Here is a 13217-nt window from a genome sequence, read left to right on the forward strand (position 1 = left end):
ACTTATATAAGAAGGAGTTCTTTCATTTTTTATGTATAAGTCCCTGTTGAATAACATCAAGCCTTTCTCAGGCAGACCAAGCGATATTATTGTTTTTATGCCTCTGTGCTGGTGATAGCCGTGGCCGGAGGCATTATGTTTTTGGGTTGTCTGTCCGTCCCATTCTTGTGAATGCGATATCTCAGGAACACCTTGAGGGATTTTTTTTAAGATTTGGCACAAACGTCCACTTGGATGGAGGATGAACTGAATTGATTTTGGTTGTCAAAGGTCAAGGTCACTGTGACCTTGTCTTGATGTTTTCGGCCATAACTCAAGAATTGATGACCACATTTCATAATTGGTCAGACTATTAATTGGTGACACTTTTGACACAAAAAGTGTCCTTGTCCTTGACAAACGCGTTTTTTGCCATAACTCAAGAAATGATGCGGTAATTCTGACAAAATTTCACACAGATGGGATACAATCATGAAGTGTTGACATTTTTTTTTACAAACAAAGGTCAAAGGTCAACTTCACTGCAACCACACTTTTTTGGCCATTAATCGACACCATAACTCAGGAACAGAAGGGGAGATTGTGACCATATTTGACAGTTGGTGGGACACTGAATAGGTGACACTCTTGACTCAAAGGCTCAAAATAGATTTTTAGCCATAATTTAATAATGAATTTGGTGAGTCCAGCTTTCATACACACGGTGACTGGGACGACATAATGAGTAAACAATAACTAGCAGAGTACGGGCTTTCCTCCATCTCATCCATTCTGCCTTTCACTTCCTGCCTCATTCTGAATTTCGAGCGTCATCTGAATCACATGACTGCAAATAACGTATTGGAGCGAGTGAGTTTCACCTACAGATCATAGAGAATATAAAAATGAAAACAAAAACACAAGCACCACATTTTGTCTAGCAATACTCTATAAGAATCAGAAGTACAAGTATAAGAAGTACATGTGTACCTGTCTAGCCAATACATCTATGATGATCCTTCATTAATCAGTTCAACAATGTATATTCACTGGAATCATTAATATCATTAATATGGTGATAACGTCCATTTAGCCAAAAAATACACTTTACAGTATACCTTTCAGGGCTCCAGGGTGTGACCATTTTCGCACATGCAACCAAAAATCTGTCAAGTGCAACTAAATATTTTCCATCTACAGGCCCCGCGGGTATAACTGCGATCCACGCATCACTACTGGGAACATTCTGAACGTTCCGATTTGAAACATTTAAAAAGCATGTCTCAAATAAACACGTCCTGTGCCGTGATAGGTGCATGGCCGGCAGAGCAGCCCCCTTTCCGCAGCACTTCAGCACCAGGCAGCACTGAACTGAAGCAGTGAGGAGTCAGAAATGATAATAAAATTTAACACTGCTCATAATATAGCCAAAGAAGAGCTGCCTTTTACTAAATCTAAGTCCATTGAAAAAATGAATATGCATCATTTATTCCTGTTTACAATCATTTACATGTGTTAAGAAATTACCAATGTGTATGGGAACTAATGACTAAAAAAAGGTGACACCTAAAATGTATTATTGGGTGCACCTAAATTACGTGCTGGTGCACCTAAATAATAAAGTTAGGTGCACCAGTGCCACCAATGTAAAAAGTTAGTCTGGAGCCCTGCCTTTTGTTCAATTCCTTCCAAGTATTCACTACATATTTATGACTCTGGATAGACATGGATGTAAACTGCACTTGACTGTTTGGTGGAGGCATACAACCACAGGGCGGTAATTCTAGTTGATAATGTTCCTTTCCACAAAACAAGTCCCAAAATATTGTTTTTTTTTCTCTTCAAGAAAATGTTCTTATGCTATTCAAACAATGTGACTGAAAATGCTGTACTTCAGACTTTAAATGTCCCATGGTTCTTCTTGCTTTTACACAATAACTGAGTTCACATAAGGCGGTGAAATCAAGCAGAAAATGGAAAAACCTGCAAAGTCAATCATGTTTTCTGATATGCCATCCATGTCATATTTCACAGAAAACCATGCCTTAGGCAAAGTAAGTGAAAAGGGAAAAACGATGTGAGGAAAACAGACAGATTGAAGGAATGTGGAGCTGTTAGAATGAGAAAATAAGCTAAATAGAAAGCCAACTATTTTCATCATTCGGTGCGCACATGAGTGGGAGAGCAGCGTAGAGAGAGAGGAAAGAGGGATTTACCATAAGGATTTGCTTTCTCGACTGATTTCACTGTGTATCCATGGTTGGTTGAGAAGAAACACCAGGGAACATTTCTCTCATCCAATGGGCTCCAGCAGCATCCACGCTGCTCACATTGTAGCTGTTCAAGTAGGAAGGTTGATGTTTTGATTATCGTCATCCATATTGCCATTATTGTCATTGCTGCTACAATAAACAATGTTGTTATCATAATCATCATTATCACTATCATCATCGCCATTGCTCTAATAATCATTATAACCCAGCAGAAATAATTGTCATCATCAACAACACTATTTCAATATTGACAATACTAAGAGTAAGAATTGAGTTAATGCATGAATTAACTACTCATTATGGAATCATCAACGCCAATTCTGTTCAAGGTCTTTGGAAAAACCTTCTCCAAAAACATTACTTGGACATGATAGTGACTCATACCTTTGAGGCTCCAGCATCAGGAAAACAGTCTACTCTTTCAGCCAGAGGAATGTTGGGACACTGAGGAATGAATACTTCAGTAGTTTCTGCCAAAAGATGAAATGTTTATTTAAAACCAATTCAAAATGAAAACCCAGTAATCCAACTGATAAATTAGTATTTGCAGTAGTTTATGAACTACACATGTGAGCAATGAACTTATGACCCTCACCAATTGAGAAAAACAACATTTCATTTCATCTTTCTAGTGGCTGTAGTAGTTATGATGGTAGCAAAGGAGGAAATGAGGTGATGCTATGGATGGATGGGGTCAATAAAATGTTGGACTCTGACAATTGTTACCTGACCATAACCTGGTGGTTATAATTGTAACCATGATGACAAAGGTCCCCTAACCTAATGCCAGACTTGAACGCAAGAGGCTGCTGTCCATTTCCCATCTCCAATCATACAAACTATTTATTGTTCAACAGTGATTTCTAACGGTTTTGGAAGGCACTGACAAATGATGACGTCCTGCTAACAGGGACGTAAAAAACACGCTTCTATGTCTTGTTCTCATGGGCAGTTACAAAGGACATTTTGAACATATTGTAGTTTGTTTTGGAGGACTCCAATTATCATTGGACATTTAAGAAGTTAAGTTCCTGTTATTTTTTTTAACTATGGCTGAAAATATTATTATTGTCTTGTGATGATTACCTACAATGGGTATGTGGTGTTGGTATATTTTAATGTGCTTTGGTCTGAGAGCAAAGCAAAATTTCTATAATCTCAGGCCTCAGACTCGGTTCCAGAGAAAACAAGTTTAGGTAGCCATGCTTGAAGCTAGGATTAGTCCAAGTTACCTGGAAAATGTGATCAATTACTCTTGGCTTTTGACTGATTGAAAAGAGTAATGATTATTACTTTATTCCACCTCCATTAAAAGGTGCCTCTCAACAACTCTAAGGCTAGCATAAACAGTTTTACAAATACAGGGGGAACATGGTGAAGGTTTAGGGCTAAGGTTTTTTAGTTGTTTAAGTTTAAATATGCATCTTTGTGTATGTGTAAGTGTGTTTACCTACCATCTTTAAGAACCCCAGGTTCTCCGGTGAAAAACAGAACTATGAGAGTGATGGCTGCCACAGACATCAATGTAAACATGACCATTAGGGTCACCTCCAAACCTGAGAACCGTCTTTTCCCCATCTAACACACACACAAATGCATATATACACACATACACAGAGAGTGATTACAAAGGCCAACATCATTAACACCCAATAATGACACCACATTTACTAAAGGCAAGGTCTCAAAGGTCTCAAAAAGTCCCTGCTTAATGAGTCCCATTGGCAGGACACACATACACACAAACACACACAAAACAACTAAAATATAGTAAACACAGATCTGACGAACACCTTTTTTCCTTGCATTAACCTTGGACTCTGCAAAAGCTTTCTGAAGTAGAAAAAAAGCACTAAAATGAAAAAACTCAGAGGAAAGGAAAGAGAAGGAGAAAGAGAACAAAACTTTGAAACAGGGAGCTGACAAAACTGCCCGACAGGCCAGGCCTAGTCTTTGCAAAGGCACCCATCATATCACTCAAGCAATTAGGCTTCACTCCAATGTACTCTTGGAGACAAAAACAAGGTGAAAGTCAGTATGTGTATGTGGGTATGTGTCTTTTTGTTTGAATGAGAGGCTTACAGCCATCTGGTTTAATGTGCTGTGAAGAGCAGGCGAGGGCAAAGAGAGAAACAGAGAGCCAAACGTGTGCATGCCCCCCCTGCACATCATACAGAAACACTGAGAAGCGCCTGCAAACATGCAATATAAAACAGAGACGCACAGACTCAGAAAAAGACACACAGACATTCATACAGTGCAAACCTTTTAGCCTCTCCCGTCTTCCATTTTCCAAGTACCTAAAAATAGCTTCCACCCATCACAGCATATCATTTTACTTCTCAACACACAGACGTTCTGATATGTGTAGATACACACATGCTTAACAACAAACAGGGGCACTTTATGCCTTCACTGTTGAGATTCCCATGAGCACAGGCAGTTTAGAATATTATCTGATATTGAATTTGAACTTTTACTTAATACCTTTAGTTCACTGGTTACTGTGAGACATAAAAGTTAATGTCAGCCCAAGAGGAGGTTTTTCACCTGTAATAATTTTCAAGAGTGGCATAATAAATGTGGGTCAGTGCAGTGTACATCTGAGCAAAGAAAAAACAATTTGTCTACACATCAGTATTCAAAGCCCTCCATCTGTTCCTCAGGGCTGCATTGCAATTTACAGTGGATTATTTACTCTACTGGCAAAGAGCTGCACATAACGAACATTATCATTAACAAACTTGGTCACAGTCTGTCCACAGTAATGTGGATAGAACTGCATAATACAAACATTTGCAAGCTACAGAAAGTTGAAAAAAAAATTATGATGGCAATGAACTGAACAGTGATCTGTTTCATGCAAGTTTGTATCTATAACAAGAAGGATTTTTGAATATAATCATTTTTATTTATTCATTGTCATACATTGATGTTGTAGTTATTCAAAATTAATCCCACTAGCATCACAATCATCCTGCATCAAATTGTAAATCATGCTGTATCATCAACAAATGCTATAATCTGTATTGTAGAGTGTTTACTTATTGTCAAGTATAATAACTGTAATATAAAATAAAGATGATTAGTAGAACAGCTAGACAGCCTGCAGCTGCAGTCTTACCTCAGCTCTCTCCAGTGTTCAGGGCAAAGTGCTTGCTGAGTTCAAGAGAGATAGCACCTTATAATCCACAGGATGTATTGTGGTTATGGGGGCTCACCATTCCTTTACTGCTTAGAGTGTGTTTTTATATGTGTGTGTTTTACCGTCTCTGCATGCAGACCCCAAAGCCATAAAATGTCAGATAACCATCTACAATCTGAGAAAATAACTGCAGCCTAAAATCCCCATATCAGCTTGTAACTATCAATCCTGCTATCATGTTTGATTCCACAGTGCTTATGAGCATGCGTGTGTGGTGCGTGTGCGTGTGTGCGTGTATGGTTATGATTTACCTAGAGATTATTGTGTATTTCTGTTGTTTTATGTAAGCTGTGACTCAGCACGAGTAATCTCTACCCCACTGTTACCACATCACAGCTTCTCAGTCATTCACACACACTCACACACACACACTTGGCAGTAGTTAGTCTACTGGGTGCAGTAGAACCAAGCAACTCATTGGAAAAAAATTATATATATATATATATATATATATATATATATATATATATATATATATATATATATATATATATATATATATATATATATAATGTTGTAATAGATCAGCTGTGATTAAACTTTCAAAGTTTTTTATTTTTATTTTTAAATACTGGTGTTTATTGTTATATGTGGCAGGCATCAGGCATGGTAACTTTACATGTTTGATATTATGCAGATCATCTACTCTTTTGCTTCAGCACCCATTTCTGTGTGTGAAATTGCATGAAACTACTCAGCCATCAGGATGATCTACTTGACACCACTGGGCAGCAACAAGACCATTTCTTATTAGTTAGTGTTCTTAAAGCGTTCTTATGTGCCAACCAAGAAGCATTCAAGACGGATTAAAATCCACTATCTCAAACAAAGTATGGAGGTGGTTTGGTACGCATTCTTGCCAGATGTTGATAAGGTATAAGGTGTGCTTCCATCTCTCCAAGACCCATAATTAATCTTTACTCCTCCCACAGCATAGCCATATGCCAGTAAGCAGTCTCTGGAAATAGCCACTCTATCTGATTTTCTTAATACATCCATGGTGATGACATGTGATAACAGCAGCTAAAGTTACACTAAAATTACACTTAAGTTAACAATTGTTATGTCTCATTAAAGCAAGGAAAAACAGCTCCAATCAGTTCTACATATATGATCTAATACAAGGCGCACCAAGCTGCTGTAGCATTAACTGGTCCTTGATCAGTTCAACCACTGAATGATCTGTATGGGTGAGGGAGTAAAGATGACAAAACCTTTGTCTCACTCATAGTTCATAAATAAGATTAATTCATGTGTTTGTGTTAGGTCATGGATAGCTAACCGTTAATGTTATAACATTGCTGAAGATGACAATGATGAACAGCACTCACCTCCTCTCTGGTCATCACACATGTGGGAGTCGTTGGGACCCACAGAAAACCAAAGCAGGCAGTTGGCTTTCCGCCTTGACACAAATAGTTCCACTCTTTGCCTTCCCGAACAGGGATTAAATATGACGGGATGCAGTCTTCATTTGTTTCGACAGGGGTCTGCCTCTGAACATGATATCATGAGCATGAAGTTTCCTGAGCCTTGTATTCCAAGTGCCAAGAAAGAGCTAAGATTCTCGGTGGTCCAGCGCCATGGGCTCTATGCAGCCTTCAAAGGCAGAGCTGAACAAACTCCATACTGCCTGCTGATTTATTTTGTCAGGCTAGAAAGGACTGCAAATCTATGGTTTAAATTGTGTACAATTTCTATGGCCAGACATCCATCCATGCCAATACACTCTGCAGTTTGGTGATGGCTTCAGTCCATGTCACCCCAATAAACAGAATGGAGAGGATCAACTGAATGAGCTATTCACTATCTAGAGACACAATCATCCGCTCTTCCAACACAGAGCTTGATTGCCATGGACCATACGATCGAAGAAGCCAAGGTGAGCTCTGGGTTAGTGCGTGTGAGTGGGTCCATGTAGGTGAAACGATGAACGACAGTGGGCTTTCATAACTGTCTCCATAGTTTCTAAGATACCATGTGTGTAGCAATGGTATAACGAACATCTTATGTCTGTGTGTGTACGTGCATGGAGATGTAGGAGTCCGAGTCCTTCTCTGATCATTCTGCTCACTCTTTTCTCTCCTTACAAATTCAATTGCACTCTGCCACTGCCAATTTCAGGTGCTCTCCCTCTAGAATGCAGCGCCAGCTGATTTCAATAGAACAAACTGAAATTGGCAATTCACTCCCCTGTATCGATCCAGTCACTTTAAAACTAGGCACTCAACATTGAAAGCTGCCAACCAACTAAGTTTATATGTTCATGCATGTGTGTTTGTGTTTGTTTGCACTTGGGCTGACAAGGAACCCTCACCAGTATCCTAGAGACCCAGTACCTGGATTGTCTACTCTGATACCAGATCTACATAAACCAAGAAGCTACTTGTAGATGGCTTCCCCATTACCTGTTGAAACATTTCTTTGCTGGTATCATTTAGAGTTGGAGCACCTGTGCTGCAAGGGATATTTTCTGCATGTTATTGCTTTTGCAATGTTTTATCATCTACATTCCCATTTTGTAACTCTGTTCTCTCAAAGCACAATAAAACACTCAAGGTCTCAACATAATAAATATGTTCATACTGATTTTTATCTGGACTTGGCTCTCTGACTATGTGTCTCTACACTAAATTATTATATCCAGTGATAAATGCCAGGTCTATTAATAACTGATCATATGAAGGTATAGCAAATGTTCACTCAGGAAGACTACTGTTCTAATGGACACTCTAGACACTCTAATGCTTTAGATAGGAGACATTTCCATGCAGTGTACATTTCCATTTATCCAAACAAACCTCCCCACATGTCATGACAAAATAATCACCCCTGCTGTTGCTGGAATTTAAAACCTCTATGTTTGTCTGTAATGTATAAGGGTAACTTTTGTAATAATTTGTTTACACAAATCAGTAATTTTTACCCTTGAACTGCTAAATAAAATATTTTCCTCAAATGAATACTGTCAAAGTGTCTAAGCAGAAACTGAAGTTAAAGGTTTGTTTGGTTGGTTTGGAGTGTTAGCAGCTGGCTATCAGCTATATGATTTAGTGTGAAGTTCCCCTAAAATTCCTGATTTCATTTTCACAAACTAATATTGTCAAGTTATTGCATTCAGTCCATTTGTCCTTGTCCCCTCTGTACTCTTTCTCATACATTTTTAAATGGACATTGTTTCAGCACACATGTCGCAGTGTAATACAGTGCAAACAGCCACATGGAGTTTTAATTTAGACTGTGATACATGACAATACAGTACTGTGAGTTTTGCCTGTTAATAACCCTTTGACATCTCTAGTTCTTTGGTTCCATCAGTTTTTGCACGTAATTACTTAATTGAGGGAAGAAGTTTCAATCAATGCACAGGATTTATTATTTTTTATTATTTAGGCTACAATAGTAATACGTGCACACACATTTTAAACCTTTTACCTGCTGGGGTCTGTAGTGCTCAGCTGTTATCTCAGTGCTGCTACACACCAGCCCCTCCTTTGTTGATTCACCTCTTCACATGTACTAAGTCCATCTGGAGAGTCCGGTGCATGAGAAGCTATTCGAAACACCACCCGTTTTGTTAGCATTCTTAGCACTAATGCCATTGCTCAGAGACCTTGTAGCAGTGTTGATTCCAGGTATCATAACAGCAATATGCTGAGTCCATGGTGGTCTCTGTAACCACCTTGGGTGAGTCTGCTACTTAAAATTAAGGCATTTGCTTAGCAGAACAAAATGTCAATGGAACAATAACACAGTATAGTACAGTACATTCACATCTAACCCCAGTGATAAAGAGTCTTTCTCAAGGAATCTGCAATTGAGTGAGTTGTTTCCTGAAATGTCTGCCTCCTTAACAAGCATCTATGTTCTGTTGGTGGCATAAGGGGAGATGTAATTATAGTCCATGCAAACATGCTACTCAGACAGCACCATCATTAATTAACCTGGTGTCCTGGGCTTTTGTATGTGAAAATGAATGTTAGCATTGTGTAAGGCTGGTAGAAGAGAGTGTCTGTGAAATCAATGTACTGTATATAGTATCCATATAGCAGGATATTTCTAATAATAGCTAAATGATGTGAATAGGGGTGCTACTTTGCGCTTATATTGGCATTTGATTTGCGTTCAAGTGTGTTGGGTCTCCCACTGCATCAGCATTTACCCACACTATGTTGTAATATGGCTTGTGATAGCAAAGGGATAACCCCTTCCTGCCATTAAACTGCTGCCACAGGATAAAGTTTAGTGGTGGAAAAATGATTATCTTTGCTTTCTGCCTCACAGAAATCAAGCCCAGGAAATGGCAACATAACAATGAACTGTCCATGTTGATTTAAGGCGTTCAACCTCCTAGGAGACAAAGTCATCAAGCAATTATACTGTGATGTTGCAGTTCTCTGTGTGTGTGTATGTGTGTTTGTTTATAAGTGTTATATCACCAATGGTTGCACAAGCCGAAATCTGCAGGTGGCCTATCTAAGTGTTCCCATTATGCAGTTTTCCCCATAAGCATGGCACAGATGTTAGACCCCTATGGCGGACAAACAGCATAGTGAATGAAGAGGAAAATGCATATGCACGACTAACACAAACACACAAACACACACACACACACACACACACACACACACACACACACACACAAGGCTTCTGCTGCGTCATTGCTAAGGGAAATGTCTTCTATCCCTGCTGTTACTCTCTGCATATTTTGACAGGAATATACTCCCACACACACACACTGACACACAGACTCACATGGGCACATGCACACACACTCTCATAAAATAATCAGTATGCTAACAACTGTCAGTGTTAAGCCATGATAGTTGCTTTAAATGCACTGTGTGCTGGATCCGGTATAATCATTAACCACTATTTATTTGTTTGTGTGTTCGTGTTGCTATTCATGTTCGGGCAAAGTTCACCAGCTGCTATTATCTGTCAAAAGAAGGTCAAAGTGTGAATATTTCTAATAAATCTCCTTCTCACTGTCTTATATCAGCCATGTTGTGAAACCCGGAAACAAAGTAGAAAACAAAGGAAAACTTCTCGCTCTCCTTTCATGTGTTGAGGTCTCAAATTTACTACTGCTGCTGAGCTGCTCACGGTCTGTGGAGTATCAGTATTTCATTTCATATCTGTGTGCTGAGCAGAAGAGGAAAGCGTGCGGTGTGTGCATGTGCACAAAAAAAGATTGTTTGGTTCTTAGTACTCCCTTTACCCCCGCCGTTCTCTCAGATTGCAAAGCAGATTTAAAGCTAATGTAATCTGACAGCTAATTATCTTAAATTGAATGTGCTGACAATAGCAAAATAGTCATGCCATTAAAGGATAAACACTGCACAAATAAAACTCACAATCATCCAAAGATAATTATTTCATTATTAGTATATTCACATTTTCTTCCTCTATATCCCCACTGAAACATGATACTTTACAATCATTCAGAAAAATGTTTACAAGAAGAACTAATCAACTCTGCAAAAATCTTCTTGATCTGGACTTAAGAGACACACTGAGATTTCCAGTAAAAGTAAACTGAACTTTGTTAGCAGAGGTATGAAAGATAACATCAGCCATAATTGATGGGGCACTAAGAGACAAGGCTTTTTTTTAATGCATAATGATTGATGTAAATGCATTTAGCAGGTTGGCAGTCACCAGATGAACCTGGGTTCAGCTCTTGAACTTACAAACATCTGCCCTGCTTAAGAGTTCCCTCCAGAGGTGCTGTTGTGCAGCTGATCCAGTCCTTCAGCCTGCCTGGAAAAGGTGTCTTCCCATGCTGATCAATGATGATCAATTATGAATTTGTAGGCCTTCATGTGTAACAGAAAATTATGTCTTTGTGCGTGTCGTTTTCTTGTATGTGGAGATTTATCTGTGTAATACAATATGTGTGTGATCTTTTCTAGTATTTGACAACGTTGTATTGTTAAATTTTGCAGCCCTATAGAATGTTCACAGCAACTATAGCCTGTCAAGCAAACTCAAAGAAGAAAAGATAAAAGAAAAAGTAAACATCAAGAAACTAGGTGAACCTTTTTGACAAGTTGCTGAGACACAATCTTTCTGGTTCTATGTGTTTTATAGGACAGATTACCTACACATACTTGGAAAATGAGAATATGACATTGATGTTTTAGATTATTCATCAACTTTAACTTTATTCTTGGTACACAGGGATGTTTAGCTGTCATTTTCCTATTTTATTATAAAGTATTAAGATATTTAAGTTATTTTGACGTCAGAAGAATAATTTTACATATATTTTCTCCAGCCATTTCTCCAAAGATATGCAGTATATCAGTGAATAAAATTCTTTTTCTATTATTATGCAGACTATTAATCCTAGAAATGAATCCTATTTCTGCCTGACACAGAAGATATGTGAATGTTTAACATTAGTTTTTAAATCTATGTATAGTGTAGTGAAAAAGATCAGAAGACATTTATCATAAATTTAAATGAGGACCCAGTTTATTAATATTTGACCAACATTCTAAATGCATCAATCCAAACAGAACTAGACAGACAAATTCAATATTTAGCTTTTTTTTTTGTCAGAACTGGACTGATGATATGTGGCTGTCCTACAACTATTTTAAGTTTACAGACACACTTAATGTATATTATTGATCATAGTATAAATCATTATTTATGGCTTTGATCAGACAGAGAATGGACTGCAGTAATATGATCTCTGATAGCACTGCACCACAACATTCCAAGTCCAATAAATAATAAATGTTTTTTACCAACGCGAAAAAAAAAAAAAAAACCTCAAAGCTAGGGTAGATAACATTGTAGAAACTAGCAAGAGACAGCTAGATTTTGAAAGTATCCAACCGAAAATCCCACCCCCTCCCTTCAGGCCTCCCTCCAAAGCTACTCCCCCAAAACACATATTCATGCACAATGAGTGGCTGAGTGCACGCAGGTAAGTAGACAGACAGGTTGGCCAGCCAATTTCATCAGACCGATCAAAATGTTTGGATGTGCTTATTACAGGTCTGTGACAACCACAGATACCAGATTTTTTTTATTTTTTTTCCTGAGCATTTGATTTATTGATTGTTGTCAGGATTTATCTAATCTGCTGACTTATTTATTAGTATTTCTATTCTACTAGTACTTCTATTCATTGCATTGACGTGATAGTGAGCAGCTGTAACAAAAGAGTTTCCCCTCAGGGATCAATAAAGTATTTCCGATTCTGATTGTGATGTAAAGAATATTTCAACAAATATCACAAAAAATGCTTAAATTCATTCCCTACCCTGCTTTAATTGTATTATTGATGTTGTAATAGCAACATGTTGGTCAAACATTAATTAAAAACCACTTAACAAATATAGAATTTTTGTACCATGGGATTCCAATTTGCTCAGTTTTCTAATCAAATTAACATCCTCATCTAAAGTTCAATTAGCTGTTTTATCTCTTTTTTTCTCTTCACTTCTCGCTCTCTCTCATCAGGCTGTACGGGTAGCAACAACGAACCTCCACGTTGCTATGGCAACTCTGAGCGGGTGAACTTTTGTCAGGTGCCAAGTGTGACTGTGAGTGTGTGTGTGTGTGTGTGTGTGTGCACACTTGCACATGGTGCCACTGTGAGTGTGAGGGTTAGCAGGATAGAAAGAAAACAGTGTGCTTATCTTTGGGAAAGACTGCAAATCCCTCTTCGCTCTGTCACGCTCATTCCTCCGGCAGTGTGACTCTCTTTCTCTTTCTTTCTCAGCTTCTCTCTCTGTATCTTC

The 13217-nt window shown here is 38.3% G+C and overlaps 1 protein-coding gene across 2 annotated transcripts in view; it reads right to left on the reverse strand.

Moving 5' to 3' along the window:
• The window catches only part of si (sucrase-isomaltase (alpha-glucosidase)), a 72322-nt gene extending 66788 nt beyond the window's left edge, over window positions 1-5534 (reverse strand). The window contains exons 1-4 of one of the 2 annotated variants that reach the window (XM_044202952.1): window positions 5377-5534; window positions 3707-3830; window positions 2637-2722; window positions 2196-2316 (exon numbers count right to left, since the gene is read on the reverse strand). In XM_044202952.1, coding sequence (XP_044058887.1) covers window positions 2196-2316; window positions 2637-2722; window positions 3707-3830 — 331 coding nt within the window. In that variant the 5' untranslated portion in view covers window positions 5377-5534. Of the gene's footprint in view, window positions 1-2195; window positions 2317-2636; window positions 2723-3706; window positions 3831-4517; window positions 4835-5376 lie in introns of those variants that run through there. The other variant, XM_044202953.1, reaches the window with a different exon arrangement.
• Between the last annotated feature and the right edge of the window lie 7683 nt (window positions 5535-13217).

This window comes from Siniperca chuatsi, linkage group LG7 (genome assembly GCF_020085105.1).
Source record: "Siniperca chuatsi isolate FFG_IHB_CAS linkage group LG7, ASM2008510v1, whole genome shotgun sequence".
In the NCBI taxonomy this organism is placed as follows: Eukaryota; Metazoa; Chordata; class Actinopteri; order Centrarchiformes; family Sinipercidae; genus Siniperca; species Siniperca chuatsi.